At 41.8% G+C, this 20,734-nt stretch overlaps 3 protein-coding genes across 3 annotated transcripts in view; 1 reads left to right on the top strand and 2 right to left on the bottom strand.

Moving 5' to 3' along the window:
* Positions 1-10,773, bottom strand: part of npc1l1 (NPC1-like 1) — a gene marked incomplete at both ends in the record, with an annotated part of 11,504 nt that extends 731 nt beyond the window's left edge. The window contains 19 exons of the mRNA XM_079222902.1: positions 670-783; positions 1,218-1,449; positions 1,590-1,740; positions 1,828-1,883; positions 1,974-2,103; positions 2,211-2,338; positions 3,759-3,949; positions 4,048-4,137; positions 4,436-4,701; positions 4,813-4,927; positions 5,022-5,204; positions 5,524-5,652; positions 5,776-5,948; positions 6,039-6,139; positions 6,250-6,473; positions 6,778-7,071; positions 7,209-8,114; positions 8,290-8,451; positions 10,732-10,773. Of these exons, the coding sequence (XP_079079028.1) occupies positions 670-783; positions 1,218-1,449; positions 1,590-1,740; positions 1,828-1,883; positions 1,974-2,103; positions 2,211-2,338; positions 3,759-3,949; positions 4,048-4,137; positions 4,436-4,701; positions 4,813-4,927; positions 5,022-5,204; positions 5,524-5,652; positions 5,776-5,948; positions 6,039-6,139; positions 6,250-6,473; positions 6,778-7,071; positions 7,209-8,114; positions 8,290-8,451; positions 10,732-10,773 (3,687 nt within the window). The remainder of the gene's footprint in view (positions 1-669; positions 784-1,217; positions 1,450-1,589; positions 1,741-1,827; positions 1,884-1,973; positions 2,104-2,210; positions 2,339-3,758; positions 3,950-4,047; positions 4,138-4,435; positions 4,702-4,812; positions 4,928-5,021; positions 5,205-5,523; positions 5,653-5,775; positions 5,949-6,038; positions 6,140-6,249; positions 6,474-6,777; positions 7,072-7,208; positions 8,115-8,289; positions 8,452-10,731) is intronic.
* Positions 10,774-15,332: 4,559 nt separating this feature from the next.
* nono (non-POU domain containing, octamer-binding) lies at positions 15,333-16,913 on the bottom strand (the record flags this gene model as incomplete). Its single annotated transcript, XM_079222734.1, has 1 exon — positions 15,333-16,913. The coding sequence occupies one exon, from the start codon at positions 16,911-16,913 to the stop codon at positions 15,588-15,590; it is 1,326 nt and encodes a 441-aa protein (XP_079078860.1). The 3' UTR covers positions 15,333-15,587.
* A 734-nt stretch (positions 16,914-17,647) lies between these two features.
* Positions 17,648-20,734, top strand: pold2 (polymerase (DNA directed), delta 2, regulatory subunit; the record flags this gene model as incomplete). Its single annotated transcript, XM_079221674.1, has 10 exons — positions 17,648-17,873; positions 17,971-18,092; positions 18,203-18,326; positions 18,460-18,574; positions 18,663-18,861; positions 18,996-19,076; positions 19,706-19,863; positions 19,968-20,095; positions 20,190-20,291; positions 20,439-20,734. 10 exons carry the CDS (start codon positions 17,648-17,650, stop codon positions 20,597-20,599), a joined length of 1,416 nt encoding a protein of 471 aa, XP_079077800.1. The 3' UTR covers positions 20,600-20,734.

Genomic DNA, 20,734 nt, shown 5'->3' with positions numbered 1-20,734 from the left:
GTTCTGGCTATAAAGAAACGCACCACCTTAATGGAGTCCCCTCTTTTCCTTTGCCGAGGTTTTGTTTGCGTCAGACAGTCACACATCCAAACATGCTTCCATATTTGTTTGGTGTATTACTTTGAACTCATCTGAGTCCTCATTTTTCTTGCAGCCTATGAGCCAGGCGGTAACACTCGATAATGTCACCGCAACCCGATTGCATCATTCAACAAATGAGGTGCACCTGCCGAGTGGGCGACAACTTATCTTGAAATCAGTCTCTGCCCATCAAGCCATTAACAACCAGCGAATTCAACTGTACAAGACAAATCTGAACCAGGTCAAACGAGTTAGGACAATATCCCATTTGTTGACAAGACAGGTACAAGTATATTTATTTACAAACTAACAAAACAAGCTTGGAAGTCTGTAATCAGTAATGTAAGCATGTTTGGATGTGCGAAAATGTCTGACGCAAACAAAACTAAAAAACAGCCAGGTTAGCAAAGAGAGAAAAGAGACTCCATGTTAAGGTGGTGAGCTTTTATAGCCAGAACCAAACCGAGCCCAGGTGTGGCTCATCAACTGATTACCCAGATTATGCAAGAGAAATAGCTACCAGAACACAGTGGATCAGGGGGTCTTCCCAGTGAGGGAGTAACAGCGGCTGCTTTAAAGTTTACTTACCGCACTGCCCATATTGGCTGTAGCCTCCATAGCTCTTTCTACATGTGTGGTCTTGGTGCTGAGGGCAAATGATCTCGTCATATGAGACACAAACTCCACAGAGATTCCGACAGCCTGCAAATAAAGAGAATGCAACTTGGTAAAGTAAGAAATGACCAGGGGAATTCATGGTGATTACATGGATCATAAATACTTGACCTACTGAAAACCAAGTATAACATCAAAGAGACTAAGAGCAGCAGAGACTAAAATATCCACATGTTTTAGTCCCTAGCATGGGTCCAGCTCAAAAACACTGGAACACCAAAACCGCCAATTTGTAACGCAGGCTTTCTGTTATATATCTGAAGTCGCCTAGCCCAAGTCAAGGTTACCCTGTCACCATGACCAATGTTTTTTTTTTTTTTTTTACTTTAAAAAGCTCCCTCTGGAAACACTGGAGACATTGTACCACTGTCCTCACTGGATGAGTAGACATAAGTACAACAAGCTTAATTTGGAAAATCGGCGGAGTGCCACTTTAATCTCCATCCCAGACATGTCCTTACCGTGACCAGATTGATAAGGGCCACTGCGTTGTAATCGATGCTCCACAGTGTCATGACACCAACGGTATCCACGGTGATCATGATTATGGTGAACAGGTTGAGCAGACCAGAGCGCAGATCCAAACCCAGCAGCAGACAGCATACGACGAAGGTCGGCAGCAGACACAAGGAGATGTTGAAGAGTCCCTCTGGCACGATAGTCAGGTACTGCTCATAAAACACATTCGTGACCCTGGAAGAAGGAGGGAAGAAACATATTAGTCAGAAGTGATAGACTGCATTTTGTTTGATGACAATGACCGTGTAAATAACGAGAGCCTACAGAGTTGCAGAAGCGATAATATTTATTGTAGAGAACAAAGATGTACATACGTGTAAGGAAATACTTCAAAGTCAGGTGAGGTGCCTGGTATTTTCCTCATGCCCATTGTGATGTTGTGGGCCAGCTCTCTGGCCTTCAGCAGTGCAGCAGTGAAGTCCTGAGAGTTGGTTAAAGGTGTGTGGTAAGCCATGAACCGAGAGGCTAGGAACACGGGGAAGAAAAGGTTCACGAACTGCACCGTTACCATTAAAAGATGAAAAGATCTTTGACTGCTTTAAAATGACTTACCTATAATTTCTCCACTCTGATCTTTCACCACAGCTTTGTCATAGGCTCCAAGACCACTGTCAAAAGGGGCAATAAGCAGTGAGAAACTTGTTTTCATGTTCTGTTGTTTTGTGTATAACATGCACACGTTCCACTAGGATACACACCCTTTGGGGCACTGCAGGTCAGGCCTGTTACCCAGGAAGTCTGGGAGGAAACGGTTGAATTGTTCCACCTTGGGCCTGAGGACGCCATCTGAAGGAGTACCTACACACTTTAGGGGACAGAGGAAAAGAGCTGTTGAGACATGGAAGCAGAGTATGGGTTAATAAAAGAAGGGTCATGTCTTTCATCATATAAGGTAGTTCACAGTAAAGAATGTGTATTAATGTGATGATTCTCACATTCGCTTGCAGGACAGAAGTTTCCAGTATTTGGACCGAAGGCATACAGACGACAACATCTGGATCCAGGGTTCAGCCAATCAATGAAATCATCTACCCAGGAGTTAGCAGGAATAGCCAAGTAAGATCTACAGATCACATCGTCAGTGGGTTAAGGAAGGCAGGAATACAGATGTCCGTATTTCAGAATAAGACAAGTGCTATTCTAGATCTTTCCTGTAATCACTAAATCCCATGAATGGAACAAAAACAACTATGTGGTTGTCCGCCCATCAATTTTGATGTGTATTTTCTAAAGTCTAAACTAATCTTTTATCTTTTGACAGTGATACTTACATTATTGAAGTTAACACCATTTGAGCTCATTTAAGCCAGTATTTGGAAACAAAATGTAAATTGAATAGCCTATAAATTCCATATACAGCTTTTAAGGTCTTACATCTTTTGATTACATATGATATTAGAATTCTGTCAAATTTCCACTCGATGAGAAGAGTTTTACTATTTGCCAGTAACAGTACGTAACTGACAGTACCAATGATAAACTAGCTTGTTATCTCAAGGAAACAAAAAGATGTTGCTGTAAATCCCTCTAACTGTCAAAATCCCCTTCAAGTCACCTTTAGCTGATAGGATATCATACTGACAATGTGTGGCACCAGGTTATATAATCCTCGACTGTAAGTGTTGGGATGCATTAATGCGGCACACATTGTCTGTGCAGTGGAAACATACATATTATACTGCAGGATACAGGCTTAAATGTTGTTGGAAGATAAAACGTTACTGTTTGACTGTTATATTAATAATCATATGTTCTGTTTATTAATCATATACTGTGTAAAGGCTTGAGACTTCTCATTGAAATCTATCATGTTGAATCTTACATATTAACTCTGGCAAATTACTTAATAAAGTCATGAGACTGTTTGTCTCTGTTTGAAGAACATGGTGTTCCTGATTATTATATGACCATGCCGACGCAAGTCAAAGACGTCATGAGAGCTTCTGTGATTGTGTGATTAATGCATTTAAGAGGTAAACTCTCCACTTGTGAGTTGAGCAGTCCAGGAATGCGCAATTCACATGCCATGTTGTGTAATTCTGTCTCTGCTCCTCTTTGCAAAGAATAAATGTCCTGATCAATGATTTTACCACCAGGTGTCGGGTGAATTTTTCTAACAAATGCATTACTCCTACTAATCAACCTGGTCATAATCACTGCACCATTGTTTGAATAGAACAGAATAGAACGTAGCCTTATCTGCTCAGCGGCGTTCATGTAAGAAGTTCATCATTAACTGATCTGATTGGCTAGTATGTAAGAGGTTGTTATTATGATATCAGCAGGTTCAAGGATGTGCCAATGAAAAATACAAACGTGAAGGACAAATGGAGAGAAACACTCTCCACTGAACTGAGCAGAGGAACTGGCTGATGTACTATGTAGTTTAGCTGAGCAGCCACATGTTGTCAAGAGTAAAAAAAGGTGCTTGTCTAAAAGCTTATCGATTCTCTTGTCCATGCTATGAAAATTAACAAACTCACAGTTCAGGGTGGTTGGTGGCGTACTGGATCTTCTGAGTGAGTGAGAACTGATCACAGCCCACGCTGGAGCAGACTGCATTCATGCCCTCCACAGTGGTGAAGTTGAAGCCCTTCTTTGTTACAAAGTAAACAGGGACTCCAACTTCAAAGTATTTGTACAGGTACTGGAAATAGTCCAGCATATAAGAACCCTGCACCCAAAACAGATTTTTTTTTGTGAGGTTACACTGAAACACTGAAAGTGTACAGGCGTTCATTTATACATATTTATGTAGCAGTGCTTACAGACCTGAGGCATAGCCAGCTCCTGATCCAAACCCACGGTCACATTAAACATGAGAAATACGGATCCACAGAACATGAAGATGAAAACCACCATCTGAAGAGAACACAGGGCAGAATGTATTCGACAAATATTCAGTTAAAACGCCTTGGTTTACATACAAGCCCGTTCTGTATGTAAATATAAACAGCTTGTTCTAAGGACATTTCTTTAGTGTTTAGCAATTATTATACACTAAAGAAAACTTTGTTATTTTATTAAATTCCATTTTTGCCAATAGATCCCCTTAAATGTTACACACTGGAATTTGAAAGGGACACCAGAGGGTTGAGAATACCTGTTTTATGAAGGATAATCTAATCTTATGTTATAGTTTAAGGTTTAGTAGCTTTACCACTATGATCCTGGTGTAACTGTGCAGTAGAACAGGGGCGTAGTATTTCCTCATGAAGGGCAGCAGAAAGCCTTCGTTTGGCTTGTTTTGGCGCTTGGTCGACACTGTTACACAGCAGAGCAGTTCAAAGCGGTTGTTGTCTTGGCGCCGGGTGTCCAGGGAAAGCAGCGCCACAAAGGCTGTCATCTGGAGTAGGAAGTCCATGAGCACGGCCAGAGCAGCGTACAGAGCAAAGGTCTTTACTGCTGGCATGGTGGACAAGGCCCCTTGGGTAGCAGAACACACACAGCGAGAGATTAAAGCATCAAATTCAATGGTCCCTTCATATACACATAATTGTATTGCTTTGCTCATGTAGTTTGTGCAAATGTTCCTACCTAGAAAGAAGCAGACAGTCTCGGAGAGACTGCACAGGAGCATGCTGGGAGCTACGTTTCCAAGGATGCGACCAATCTGCTCTTCTCTCTTCTCTCCGGGCCTCCGCATATCTCTCTGCGGAAAGGGAGAGAAGGGTAACGTCACTAAGAATGATACACATCAGCAGTCAGCAGTACTGGACATCCATTGTGCACACAAGTATACACACCTGGTACTCCAGAACAAAGATGAAGATGTTGTCAGCTCCAACAGCGAGCACCAAGAAAGGCACGACCTGCAGAATGACCAGCGAGGAGGGGATGCCGATCCAGGAGTAAAAGCCCATAGAGGCCAGGACAGAACAGCCAACCACTAGTATCCCACCCAGACCCACCAGAAACTTGGAGTCCACCTATGTAAGGCAAAGATAAGAATCCAGATGTACATTCAAATCAGTTGACCTTTTTTATGTTTCATATCTTTTGCTCTATCGTGTCTTCTATATTATATAACTTCATGGTCACCATAGAGATTAGTGCTATACAGCTGACTCAGCCATACTACTCTCTCCTTATTATGTATGCGATAAGTACTGCTTTATCAGTTGTACTTTCTTGGTGGAGGCTTAGCCAAAGCAGTTGACCGATGAACCGCAATTGGCTAAAAAAACGCAGATTAATGTGAAATACAGGATTATAATAAAAGATAGACATTACTCTCTAAAATCTCACCAGTATGCGTTTCCATGAAGAGTACTCTCCTAGTGCCACGGAAATGTAAATAAAGATTACAGCATAGCTAATCATGAAGATGGGGATGTCTTCTGATGTTGTCCGATTAATCTCATCCTCCAGAGACCTCTGTAGACCGAGGGGGAAATCAGAGTCAGGAAAAGGATTAGGGGCTTAAAATAGTGGAAAGAACTCAACAGCCACTTGAAAAAGCTGTGACATCAGAAACAGTTATATCATATTCTACTGCACCTCTGCCATGTATGCAAAGGTGAAGTTGGCTGCTGGGTTCTTCTGGTAGGTCTGGACAATTTTAAGAAACTCTGTCTCCCACTGCATAGCCACTTTGTACTTGGGGTTGTCTCGAGCGTAGTTGTTGAGGGAGAAGGTCAGGATGAAAGCCTCAGCATTGGTGAAGTCGTCATCTGGCAGAAGCAATAAGAAGAATGTTCAAGTGAGCCACCCTTTTTGTGTTTATTGGAAATATGGAGAAGATGATGCCGAATGTTACTTACCCTCATAGCCTCCCACAGCCAGAAAGGAGAAGACTGGCGCTCCGTAATCAGCCATGCAGCTCATACGTAAATCAGTGATGTCTTGGAAGGACAGAGGAGAGCTTGAGAAGCGATGGAAGAAGAAAGAGGAAGGTTAGGTTAAAGTTCCTGAGCAATCACAGATCGATTGTTTTGCATGTTTGATTTGAAAGTCTGTTTCATGAATCCTTACTTGAGGCAGTAGATTAAGTGGTCCCTCCAGTCCACCTCTTTGGTCACTCCCAGCTCTGTCATGTTCACCTTAGCGTCAATGTTTTCCAGGCTGTTCTGGAAGTACTGCGGCAAGCTGTTGACTGCACAGTCCGTCAGGGTGGGGTTGGATGGGTTCAGTGGTGCGAAACACACGTCCTTCAGACTCGCTGTGCGGTTCAGATCCTCTGACCAGAACTCAATGTTCTAAAGATGGCATAGAAGAGACATCAGTGTGTCAAAATCATACAGTGAACTCTTTCAAACACTAACTGTGCCTTTGTGGCGATCACGTACAGGTGTTCTTTGGAGCCTTCAGGTGTGCTTATTTAATATTGTGAAGGATTCCTTGCATTGGTTATATATGGTCTCAAAAAAGTATAAAATGTAAGTCTTCTTCAAGCACACTATAGGGTTTGTGTAAACCTAAACGATCAAAACCTATATTAGATACAATATAATTTGACTATTAAGTCAAGGTGACTGTCAATTTTGATTTTTGTCTCTCTACCTGGATTTGTGTCTGGAGCTGCAGGAGCTCAATGATGAGATCTTTGGATACAATCCCGCTGAAGTTCTGCAGCCCAAATAGCAAAGAGTCGTAAATGTGGCCTTTTCTGCCCGGCGCTGTCAAGATCAACTGGTTAGTCCTGAAGAAAGGGTCAAAGTGTGTGTCGTGGAAGTCTTTCTCCTGGCGGGCGCGGCTGTTTGGAGCAGACCAAAGCTCGACTGGGTCAGTGGTGAGCTCAATGGACTTGAGACCAGCAGCGAAAACAGCCACGACTACAGCCGACAGCAGGAGCACCTTGAATAAAGACAAGAAGATATTAACACGTTAATATTATCTGGCTGACAACCTTTTTTTCTTTTCTTGAAGAGTGAAGAATTTAGTAGCTGGCATTAAGTCAGTTCACTGATAAAAAAAACTTGGGTGAAACTAACCGTGAGAGGATAAGTGGCCATGAGGGTTCCCCAATGGCGAAACGCTGTGCTTAAGGCAGCTTGAGCATCCAGACTGTTCTTGTCAGCACAAGTCACCTCTGACGGATCAACGAGTTGCTGAGTCACATCATTACTGTTCTGGTCTTTGCTTTTTCCTTTTCCTTTCTCTGCATCCTTTTTTCTCTGAGACCTCACCAAGTAAGCAACAGCGAGGTAGAAAATGAAGGCAAACATCAGGAAACAGAGTAAGATGATAGAAATCACGAGGAATCCGTCTGTCCCCAACAGTCTGAAGGGGCCGGGCGGCAGTGAAAGAGGCGGCATCCTCGGGCACGACTCTTGGCAGTCCTGGCAGGAGCAGAGCTGACCTCCGGATGGCGTGGTCTCGTTACACTTCAGAGCACGTCCGTTGTAGGGAATCACACCCATGGGTAGTCCCTCAGTATCTCCCTCTTTTATCAGGTTAAAGTCGATGTCCAGTGGAGCCAGGCCGTTACTGGAGTCTCCCTGGAAGTCATACCAGTGCTGGGGGTTGCACAACTTGGCGCCATACCGACCACACATGGTGGCAATGGCAAAGCCTCCTGTGGCGGGGATCCGGACATTTTTGCACGACTGGAAGGCGCCATCTGCGAAGCTGGTGCTTATGAACGCCTGGTAACCGATCACGGCCTCCTTCGTTATGTTTCCGGTAGTGACGTTCATCACCTTTGTGACTTTAACTGTCTGGCTCTGGTTGGGGCTGCAGGTGTTGATGCAATGCAAGTGGGCAAAGTTCTCAACACAGGAAGGACAGCGGACCAGCACTGCCTTAGACAGGGTCAGACTTGTTTCCAGGGACGAAAGCTGTTTGCTGGAGCAGCAGGCGTAAGTGTTGTTCACGCCATGGTCCAAGATGGGACACACCTGCAGCGAGAACAGGTGCTGTTTAATAAACTGACTCAAACACAAGCTCACTTCATGTCAAAGGAATCCTTTGACAATGATTTCATACGAGTAGACAAGAAAGACTAAAAAACCTACTCTATCACGCTTTATTCAACCCTGTTCTTCACTAAAACACTAAGCAGGACCTACTGACCTGTTTGAGTTTCCTGTAGTGATCCCCTGTGAGGGCTCGGGCACGGCTGTAGTCTTTACAGGGGACAATGGGAGGGAGTAGAGATCCTCCGACTGACGGGTTACGACCACACTCCTCATAGAAAGCGCAGTAGCCCAGCTCATGCTGGGCCTCTGTCAGCACCTGCACAGACGAAAGATTTATCACAGAAGGGGGAACCACATGCTGCTGGAGGTACTTGAAGAAGACTGTACACTTGTGACATTTCGAGACATCTCAATTATTGAGATATCATACAACTATGTTATATCATCATTTTTGTTTGAAGAAAAAATGTATTTACTCTTGATTAGTTACTGTTTCACTGTCATATGCTCTGTTTATTAATCATCTACCATGTTAAATCTTACATATGAACTCTGGCAAACTACTTGATAAAGTCATGAGACCATTTATCTCTGTTTGAAGAAAATGGTGATAAATGTTGTTATCATATGACCATGCCGATGCAAGCCAATCTAAAAACGTCATGAGAGCTTCTGTGATTGTGTGATTAATGTATTTAAGAGGTTACAAATCAATTCAATTCAATTCAATTCAGTTTATTTTGTACAGCCCAACATCACAAATACAAGTTTGCCTCGGAGGGCTTTACAATCTGTACACATGACATCCCTGTCCCGGGACCTCACATCGGATCAGGAAAAACTCCCCCAAAAAGATAGTAAAAACCCTTTCACAGGGAAAAAAAGGGGAAGAAACCTGAGGGAGAGCAACAGAGGAGGATCCCTCTCCCCGGATGGACAGAAGCAATAGATGTCATGTGGCCAGAATGAATAACGTAACGGAGTTACAGCACATTCAATGAATGTGACAGAAATGATTCATATAATGAGTAGTATGCATGGTCCATGATCCAGATAGCCACGACCCATTAAGCAGAAGGAGGTTCACTCGTTCGTTGAGCGGTCTAGGATATGCAATTTGTCCATCATGTTGTGTAAAACTTCTCTGCTCCTTCCTTGCAATGAATAAATGTCCTGATTGAATGATTTTACCACCAGGTGTCAAGTACATTTTGAAGTCATATTACGTAAAAATTTTGGGTAAACGTTGCAAGTATATTTATATTTTACAAAGAAACACAGTGTAGTCAACATGAATACAATAACCATGAATAAAAAGTTAAGTTTGTCATAGACTTGACTCGTGACTTTGATGGTGTGCTGCCATGGTAGCTTCTGAATGCCATCTTGCAAGACAAATAAAAGGGACTATGTTCAAGGATGTTCAAGTTCCAATATGTTGCGTATGTCCAAGGTTTTTACAACCACAATGAACATCTGTGGACACAGGAGAAGATCACAACATCCAAACATTTATAACAAATTGATTATACACTTTCATATTAAAGTAATAAATCTTGCATGATATTCTTTCCATACTGTTTTATTTATATTTGTAAACTAATAAAATATATTAAATTTACATTTTTAAATTGTGATTAGAATTTATAATTATAATTTAAATTAGGATTGGTGCATCCCTTCATCCAGGTGTGACATAAATCAAAACCAAAAACAGAAAAATAATCCCAGAACCCTGTTACTGTAAATTGTAACACAATTACTATGAATAAAAACAGACATCAATCTAGATGGAAGTTTATATTAGATTATTTATGAATATATGTTTGACTATTTCTTTACTTTCAGGAGGATTGTAAATGCCAAAATAAATACACATCAAACAGATACATTTAAATACAATACACATTGTAATATGTTGTTATTCGTTTTAATCGAATTACATATTACAATGTGTATTGTATTTGTTTTGTCATTTAATATCTTCCACAATGTTGAAAATAATTGCATTTGCATAAACACTTCTCTAACCTTGTCTTTGAATCAAAGGTGTGGCAATACACTCAAATACCAGTTTTGCTTTGAACTTTATGGTTCTTTACTGCTAAAACATAAGACAATCAGACTCCATCACATTATTCAAATCTCAACTCAAAACTCATCTGTTCAAACTGGCATAGACACTATAACTGGTCCCTGTGCACCTCACTTGTTTGTATGTTGATGCTCTGTTTTACTGTTGTTTATATCTGTTATGCTTATCTTTTACCCTGTATTATCTTATTGTAATTGTAAGGTGACATTGGGTGCCTTGAAAGGCGCCTCCAAATTTAATGTATTATTATTATTATTATTATTAAAACAAATTCAACCGTAGACATTTTATGAATACCAACGTCTGGAAGTTTTTAAATTACAAAAGCAATTATATCCTAGTTAAGACCTATACAGTTTTTTAACACTGGAGTATGAAAACAAAGCAATGTGAATTATTATGCTGTTGGCTTAAACAAGTGTACCGTGTTGAGAATACAGTTACACATCTTAGTCACAGAAAAATGAGAGAAAAATGAGAAAAATTACCGGACCAACTTACCACACAGGACAGAAAACTGATCAGGGCTGCGGCACGGAACATGATTCCAGATTTTTTCCACACCAGAAGAGTCAGGGTTCACAAGTAGTTTGTAACAGAGTGTATATAAATCACTGCTGCCCTGTTGGATGATACATCCGACAAAGTAAGACAGTGAGAGACAGTCTCTCCTATTGTCTGTCCGCCCTGTCTAACAGTTTCGGGTCAGTGAAGGAGAAACATCACGACATGTAAAGGGTCATCCCATCCTGTGATGTCACACCTTTCTTATCTGGTCTGATGCGGCGGCTGGCCAATCGCAGCTACGGATGACTAAATTCCTGTTTGATAATTAACATGGGGGACATTTCGATAGGGTTGCTTGGGAGACCCAAAGCAGCAGTGAGAAACTACAGCACAATCTGAAATAACAACCGCACCCAGTTCTTCACTTTCTTCAGTTCTTCATATATTTTCTAATGCTCTGCCACTTCTGGTCTATTGAAGACACATCCACACATTGGTTGACCTAAAAAGATATGTTCACTGAATGTGACCTTTAGACCATCATCTAAGTGACACTGGTGTGTGCAAGCTATCTGATCTGTAATGTACAGAGAGAGCAAATATCCCAAGAAGATGTTTTTTAATCACTTTTGTATAAACATATTACAACAAACCCAGTGACATGAGCCAACCTTCATTCCAAGTCAACATGACAAATCACTTCTTGGATAACATCTTACAATATCAGATCAACTTTTAATTATGTTGTTAACATGTGTCAAGGTCATGGCTGAGATAAGACTTTCAACCAAGACTCCATGATCATGTCAGGGTGAAGGTGCATACGTATTTCAATTTGTGATAAACGGAGATGGTAAAGAAGACAAGAAGAAATGGGGCTGATATCAAGATGTCCTTTGTTCTTCCTTATGCTGATAAGTCACTACGACGCACACATTTTGTAACTTGTAACAAAAACTGCCCACGATTCAAATCAAAAAGTACAATCATGTGATTTATCAGAATTATTTATCTACTGTAACAGTGGCTGTGCATCGCTGATATTATCAACTAGTACTTTGAAAATGACTTGCTTTCTATATTTACAGTGTTTTTCCTCTGTGAGGAAATCCATTTATATTCTTATTTATTGAGCTATGGTCTCTTTTTATCATGTTGGAATAACCCTGAGAGGTGCACAACATACTGGCACTACAACTGGAGTGCCTATCTCCACACATGCAAGGGACTCTACCCATTGATGAATTCTTTTGACAGAATTCAATAATCAAAGAAAAACCTCCTGACAAATCCCCAAATCCAGTGTGGAGGCTAGATTTGAAAGTGTGCTGCTGCATTTTGTACTTCAGGGTAAACAGTAAGGGCTTGACTACAAGGCTTGCATATACTGTAAAGGTTTTAAATATCCAAAGATACTTTTTATGAAGAATAATTAAAGATTCAAGAACAGACCACAGCGTCAACAGATGTATTATATATGCAACGGTTTGGCACTTGTTCCTTTGGAAATCTCCATTAACAAAACATGCATAATATGTTTAAGCAACTGCAGCAAACAATAAACATGCTTTGTTGGTAATAAACCTTTTTTAATTGAGCACCATCATACCAAGGAACTAAGTTGTTCCGAAAAGACACAAAACAAGATGTAAAAACATTTGAGGGAAAGCTTTTTATGTTGATCTGCTCATCTGAATTACACTTTTAAAAGGTGGTATTTATACTTCAAATAAATACTACCTTATTGTTTACTTTGATAATGATACATTTCGGTTAAGGCTGTCAAAGGAATATTGATTTATCGCTCCCGTAATTTGTATTGTTCTGTTACTTGTGATGTGTATCTGATTGCATTGTATTATATCCTTTTTCTATTGTAGTTCCCATTGATCTTTTGCAATAAGTCTTCAAATACATGGACTTAAACAAATCAACAAGTATAATTGCATCATTTAAAATGATGATGCTAAATAAATATAAAAATATGAATATTTTATATTTCATATATGTTTGTGCTGATCATACATATCTACTTTCATTGAAATGCATTTTTGCATGTATTAATTGTACAATTTGGTCTTGAGACAGAAACAAGTGCATTCAATGCCATGTGCACTGACAATATTTCCCCTTGTCAAATTGTGTAAAGGATGAATATGAATATGGGTGTAACATGTCCTTCTGTGGTGCAAGTGAAAAAGTTGCATGTGTAAAAACTGACATTATGTATAGGGCACAAATTTATCTGAAACGGTTCTGACAAGAACATTTTTGCTTGAAGTTTAAACACCTACTATTATGCTGGATGGTGTGATCTACTTATTATACTCTGACATGAAATGCTTTTATATAATCATGCAGGCTTTCAATTATTGTGCAAATGTGCATTTATATTTCTGAACTGTCTATACACAATGTTAAATACAAGGAATAATTGTTGACAAAGATCAACGGAATATCTGTGCTTTTCCCCCCAATTTTTTTTCCTGTCTTTTCATGATCGAAATAAAAAAATACAATCTTACAGTGAAGCTGTTGCCAGCACAGGGTGTCAATAAAGGACTTTACTTGACCAGTTTCCTCTGAGGGCCTGCTGATCGTACGTCCAGGTAATACACACTTTCCCCTCTTTATGATCGAGTCCTTATCAATCACCATTTATGGAGCAATCGTTGCGGTCAGGACAGTCTTGACTTTTTGGACTCGGACACAGGTGAAGGGTAGAATCCTCAGAAACGGTCTTGGCTATCAGCTGAAAACTATCCATGAAGACATACAACCTTTGCGTGATGGAGATTAAGACAATGCACTGGCTGCCTGTATCTTATAGAACTAATTTAAAAGGTCTTGTACTTGTTTATAAAGCATTAAACAACCTAACCCTCAGAGATTTTCTTTCATTCTATGTTCAAGCCAGATCACTAAAGTCCTCCACTACTGTTCGAACCCTCGTGTTGTCTTGGGGTCAAAATGACCCATCAACACACATACATATACACTCGTACACGGGTCATTTTGACCCCAAGACAACTTTTGCTCCTCTTATGCCCCTTGAAAGCAGTGGAGTGTCCTGTTTTTTGGCCCCTAAACTGTGTAACTCACTGCCACTGAATGTTCAAAAGGCAAGCTGTCTCTGAATTTGAAAGGAAATGAAAGATCTAACCAAAAAATATTGTTTTAAAATTTAGAGTAATATTACAGCATTGGTTTTTACTCCTTAATCATAAGGATTAATCAATCCTTAGAGACATTTAGCAGGAGACTATAAGCTAGTTGCTTTAAATATCTAACTAACCACCTGACTTTAACCTTTGCATTGCTGTTTGGTTTGTACCGAGCAGTTGCTCAACCAGAGCGACATAGTATAATGATATAACATGGCTCCTTTCACTGCAGTTTGGCTATTATGCGAGCCTCAAAAGTTTGCCAAATACCATGAACACAGTATTTGTTTACAAACTAGACCTTCTCTGCATGCGGTTTCTGCTTGGGTTTCATCTTAACATGTCACAAGATGAGGGGTTTCTTAATGAAACGCAATAGTACGATGTGCACTACACACTGCTGACGTGGCATGAATCGGTACTGAGATCAGCACTATAGAAGCAAGCTATCCCTCCCTTTTAATGAGCTGGGAAAAATGTGTGCATCTAAATCAGATCCTCTTACTGCCCATTTAAAATAAGACTCTTCCTTCTGTCTCGGCTCATGGGTTGTGACGTTTTAGGACACTCACATTTACTGTTGTCACGTGTAGGTATGCAGGTGTCCCTGCCCTTAGTATCACCGATTGTGTGGGCATGAGTGTTTGGACTGTGCTTTATTCCTCATTCAGAGTGATCACCAACCCTCTAAGCTTCCTCCTTGGCTAGAGGATCGATGAGTCATTAAACGTCTTGTTTGGTAGGTGGTGGATTTCCCGGAGTCAACAATCAATATAAATCTGTGAGCAGTACATGACCTTATAACAGCACACACTTCATGTTGGCATAGCGGGAAAAGCACTGTTTCACTTCAGGTCCAGGCAGTCATAATGGGTGGCACACCTAAATGTTGGCAAAAAAAAGCTGAGCCTAAAAAATATACATGTAACAATCAGTAAATCAAATTTAGGGTATTCACATCGGCAGGTATTGACAATAACAATCCCAAAATAACCTCAATACTACCATCAGTGCATGCTTGTTACCTTTCTCTATTCAGACTGACCAACTAACTACATTAGCTACAGCTGTGTTGAAACTCACAGCATGTTACAGTTTATTCTGCTCAATCTTTACTATTCATGTCTTTTTGCATAATATTATGCCTAACTCAATGAAGTTGGATGGTATTGCTTATACGCTGCTTTGGAATTGTGTTTCAGGCCATTGATTCAGTGTCAGTGTTCATTAAATCAATACTCTAATCAATCGCAAAGGTCCAGCTGACAGCTGTGACTATATGCACTGAACTAAGGACCAGAAAGAGACACGCCCTTCATTACCATCCTGTAGATCATCGATGTCTTGATGGTGACACATTTGGCTCCACGCTGCTTTGAAAGACATTGAGAAATCTTTAATGTTGAAACAAAGTAATAAGGGAATCATGGGAATCATGAACTTATTCCAGAATAGTCAACATGGCCAGGACAAGAACATTTTCTATCCCTATGAAAAATACACTAAGATAAAAAGAAAGTAAAAGACATGGCTCATTTTGGGTTATGACATTTCAGTACTAAAAACACAAGTCAAGGTACAGAAAAATAATACATGCAACGGTTTTTTTAAAAGTTCAAAAGTAAAACTCACTACCTGAACTTTAAAACAGTAAGTGAAAAGGGGAAAAATAAAAAGACATGAAATTTAAAATCGGCGTTGCTTATTAGGTCCAAAGTCTCCAGGTCCAGGGACACCTCTGGGGAAGCCACCCTGGACGCCTCCGGGCATGTTGTTGTTGATGTTTCCCGGCCCTGGCATCATTGGAGCATTCTCAGCAGCCATGCCGGGATTACCTGCAGGACCAGAATTGCCACCCAGCGAGTTTCTGTTCATCCCGTGATTGGCCATATGCATCCTCATGTCATGCTCCCTATTTTCAGAGAAGTTGCCTCTGAAGCCTTCCTGCTGCCTCTTCAGCATCTCCTCATTGCGCATCCTCATCTCCTCCTCTCGCCTCCGGCGTTCCTCCTCCTGCCGGATCTCAGCCTGTTTCCTCTTCTGCATCTCCTGATTGTGGAGCTCCTCCATCCTCCGCAGCTCCTCCTGTCGCCTCAGCAGGTCCTGTCTCATCAGCATCACTTGATGCTCGTGTCTCGCCGCCTCCATCTCAGCCTCCAGCTTCTCTTGAGCCTCCTTCATGTTGCGGTCCACCATTTCATACTGCTGCTTCTCCATCTCCATCAGGGCCTTCCAACGCATGGCATACTCATACTCAAAGGAGCCCGCCTGAGCAAATCGTGGCGGCTGCTCACGCTCCTTGTGATACTGCTGGTTTTTGTTTATGAGTTTTTCTGACTGTCCCTCCTCTTCATCAAGCTGTTCCATAGGTTCCACTGTAATAGGTCGAGGAAAAGCTGTGAGAAGGTAGGCACCATCACTGCACTTATCCAACGCCTTCCTTGCAGCTGGCTTTGAGGTGTACTCCACTATTCCCTTTCCTGTGGGCCTCCCTCTGTCATCCACTATGACCACAGCTCTTTCTATCTGCCCAAAGACGCCGAATGCCTCCTCCAGCAGCTCGTTGGACACAAAATCAGGCAAATTTTTTACAGTCAAAGCAGCACCGTGTGTTGCAAATCTCACCCGTATGGGTCTTCCTTTGAACGGAGCATCATCCAGCTCGGCTCTGGCAATCTCTGCGATGATCCTGGTCTCCAGTCGAATGAAGCCAAAACCTCTATCCTTGTTGATAAAGATTTCACTGGCCTTGCCATACTTGTTGAACAGCTTCTCGAGATCCTCCTCCGTAACTCCAGTGGGTAGGTTTCCTACAAATAGCCTGCTGCGCTGGGTAAATGTTTTCTCCCCGGGCTTCCTGAAGCTCTGCAGATCCAGGGTTAAGGCCTCGTTGGGGTTGGTCGGATCGCAATGCTCCGGCTGCTGGCCGTTAGCGTTTGTTCCTCCGGGTCTCTTCTGGTCCCCCGGGCGGTTAGACCCGTGGTTCTGCTGGGGGCCTCTGTTTCCTTGCATTTTGTGGAAAAGATTAAAAACCCGAGTCGACGAATCGCTCGACAAAACACGTAAACTATTAGCAGAGAGTGGCGCACAAAGAGCTGCAAAAATGGCGACGCTGCGTGCTGCCGCGACGTTATTGTGACCTCATCATGAGGCGACTCTTGTATATCAATCTGTGACGTATCTCTGTGCGACGGTGCGAGAAAAACTAAAAACAGACCGGTCTCGGCTTTTGTCAAATCTTACATTATACAACGTTATGCTCAGTGTGTATAACACTGCTTCTTAAAGTTCATGAAGGCAATTTCCGTTAAGCTTGATGGTACATTAGTTTTTTGTATGACGTTATATCCCCCCCTTTTTGTGTGCTGTGCACAGTTTCTCGCGAGACCACGCGTTCACGTTGAGCAGGTGATTTCGCGGGAATAGTTTCATTTGCTCGCTGACAAGGAAAACAACCAGTAATATCTAAAAATAGAACTTACTAGTTGATGTAAAACGGCGAACAGCTAAAGCGTGACTTCCCATCTTCTAAGGTAAGATCGTTATCTAAATCTGTCGGCATAGTTTGGAAGAGTTTAGACAGCACTGACGTTAGTCGTCGTTAACGTTAACGCATTAGGTCATGCTAAAACCCTTGGCTTGCAAGCCTGTCACCTCCGCTTCATAAACATGCACGGCACACACCAAGTGTGCATGTGACACATTATTTAAACTAACCTCCTCTGTGCCCCCGCTGCAGGACCGTCATGTTTTCCGACATAAGCGCCCAGAAGGAGCCTTCCTCGCTGCTCTGCCGCCCTGCTTCCGAGGACCAGGGGCCGGTGTTTGAGAGGATGTCACTGGCCTACAGTTCGGGCTCCGAGAGCTACACAGTCGGGGAGCGGAGTTTCAGTCGCCAGTATGCTCATATTTACGCAGCACGACTCATGCAGATGAGGCCCTTGCTCTCAGAGAGGGCCCAGCAGAAGTGGGGTAAGCTCAGGACAGTTTGACCTACATCTGGGGCTGGTAAAGAAAATGTATTTCCATATACTTTTTTAATTTGATTGCCTCTTTCTGTTTCTGCCAGGACCAGATGTGAATATCAGGGAGCTGTGTGATCTTCAGGCAGGGGAGCAGTGTTGCATTGTGGGAACCTTGTTCAAGCGTATGGAATTGCAGCCATCTATTCTGAAAGAGATCAGCGAGGAGGTTAGCGGTCATGCTTAATTCCAAAGCTGGCCTCCTGCATCCGAGACAAAATCCAATAATTTGCTGGCAGGTGTTGTGCTTAATGCCTCTTGTTTTTTCCTCTCCTTTAGCACAACCTGCTGCCTCAGCCTGCACGAGCCAAATACATCAGTGAAACAGATGAGCTGATTCTGGAGGATGAGCTACAAAGGATCAAACTGGAGGGCAAAATTGACAGAGACAAGTGTGTCACAGGTCAGGATTTTTCTTGAGGTTGAGATGGGTGAAGAAGGATGTCACCATCACATCACTAAAGGATTACTTCACTGAAATACAGCCATGGGCAGGTATATTGTATGTCATGGGGCCTCTTCTGTTTCTCCTTCAGGTAGTGTTATTGCAATATATGGAGCCGAGAAAAATGATGGGAAGTTCACAGTTGAGGACTTTTGTATGGCCGATCTTCCGCTGCAGACACCAAGACCTACGCTCAGCTCTGACAGGTACACACACATGCATGCACACACAGAGAGCTTAAATCCCAGCCTTCTGTGATAATTTATTCTAATACCGTTGACTGTCTCCATCCAGGTTTGTGCTCCTGGTCTCAGGACTTGGTCTCGGCAGTAGTCAGGCTGACAGCATGCTGGGGCTACAGTTGCTGGTGGACATGGTAACTGGTCAACTTGGTGACCAGGGGGAGCAGAGTGGAGCAGCAACAATTTCCAGGGTCCTACTGGCTGGAAACCTCCTGAGCCAAAGCACCCAGGACAAGGACGCGGCAACGAAGGTAACTGGAACTGGTTTAACCATTCACACATTTACTGACATCACGGTATATTTTATTAGTTTTCCATTTTAGAAAAGAAGCAAACATAAACCGGCTCACTTAAAACAGCTGTTTTATCCTCTCTGTGTGCCAAGCCCAAGTACCTCACCAAGAAGACTCAGGCTGGCAGCGTGGAAGCCATTCGACTACTGGATGAGCTGCTGTGCCAGCTGGTGGTGAGTCTACTTCCCCTTTACACACGCAGTGTCAGGGACTATATATATATATATATATATATATATATATATATATATATATATATATATATATATATACACACACACACACTCTCATTTGTATTTTGTGCAATATATGAATATACTATATACTGTGTGAGTTGATGTGTATTTGCATACCCTCAGAGATTTTGCCATATTGTTTACACTGTGGTGGAGCCCTTCAATATAAACGGTGTCCTAATTGATTTTCCAAAATATTTCCAAAATGATAAAATATCGACATTAAATCACATAACATATAGTGATATGTAGGTATTTATCTGCTGGTATAAGAACAGTTTGTGCTAAAAGAGTTGATTAATTGCTAAATCGATAAAAGAAAATTAAATTGAGAACTATTCTGAGAGTTATTGATTAAATGAAAAAAGTATTGACTGAATAATTGTTAGCTGCAGCAGCCTCAAAATACATAATTTTGTATATAAATCAAATTACTAGGTCATAAGCATTAGCAATAACTGATGCCGGTAACCAAAGATGGCTCGACACAAGTGTTCAAAGAAACACTTTATGAACTAAAAAAAATAATATATAGATATGGGTGTCACTGTCTCCTGTTGTTTTAGGCCTCAGTACCAGTGGATGTAATGCCAGGCCACCACGACCCAACCAACTACACCCTCCCTCAGCAGCCTTTCCACCGCTGTATGTTCCCCTTGTCCTCAGTGTACCCCACACTACAGTTGGCCTCAAATCCACACCAAGCTAGCATTGACGGAGTACGGTAAGCATTATCATGCACACTCAGTATCTTCCATCTTGCATTTAGTCTTTAATCCCAAATTGGCGTGCAGATATTTGAGACTTTGTGTGTGTGATTCCAAAAAGGTTCCTGGGCACATCAGGCCAAAATATCTGTGACATTCAGAGGTATAGCAGCATGGACAGTCACCTGGAAATACTGGAGGATACGTTACGACTCCGACACCTGGCCCCTACTGCACCTGATACTCTGGGTTAGTCAGACAAGTTGATGCAGAATAAAACACAAACCTTATGGCTGATATCGGTTTGAAGTATTAACACTGTTTTCTGTACATTTTGTGTCAGGTTGTTACCCATTTTACCAAAAAGATCCTTTCATCTTGGAGGAGTGTCCCCATGTCTACTTCAGTGGCAACGCCCCAACCTATGATTCCAAACTCATCAAAGGTCAGTATGTGTAGTGCAAATGTGGACATAAGAAACCTTTTGGACAATGGTTTTTCTTTAGGCTCTTTAACTGACCAAATATTGACATTATTATTGAATTTGAACTGTTCTTACTAATGTGCCACTATATTTTTTTCTTCCTGCCAGGTCCTGATGGCCAGGAAGTCCTTTTGGTTACTATTCCAGATTTCAGCAGCACCCAAACGGCATGTCTTGTCAATTTACGCACTCTTGCATGTGAGCCAGTCAGCTTCTCGGCCTTCTCCGCTGGCGACGATGAGGAAAGTGAGATGAATGTCAGCCACTGAGGATCCATATCCATGCTGTTACGTCTTGAACACTATTGATGACTATTGGGACTAATTTCATCTGACCACAGAGGAATTATAACAAATGTGGGCCAAGACATGCAGTTCTTGCTACACTGATGCTGTCTTGTATTA

The sequence above is a fragment of the Taurulus bubalis genome (assembly GCF_910589615.1).
Source record: "Taurulus bubalis genome assembly, chromosome: 8".
NCBI lineage: Eukaryota > Metazoa > Chordata > Actinopteri > Perciformes > Cottidae > Taurulus > Taurulus bubalis.
The sequence above is the reverse complement of the archived record's forward strand: the minus strand, read 5'-3'. Positions and strand labels throughout refer to the sequence as shown.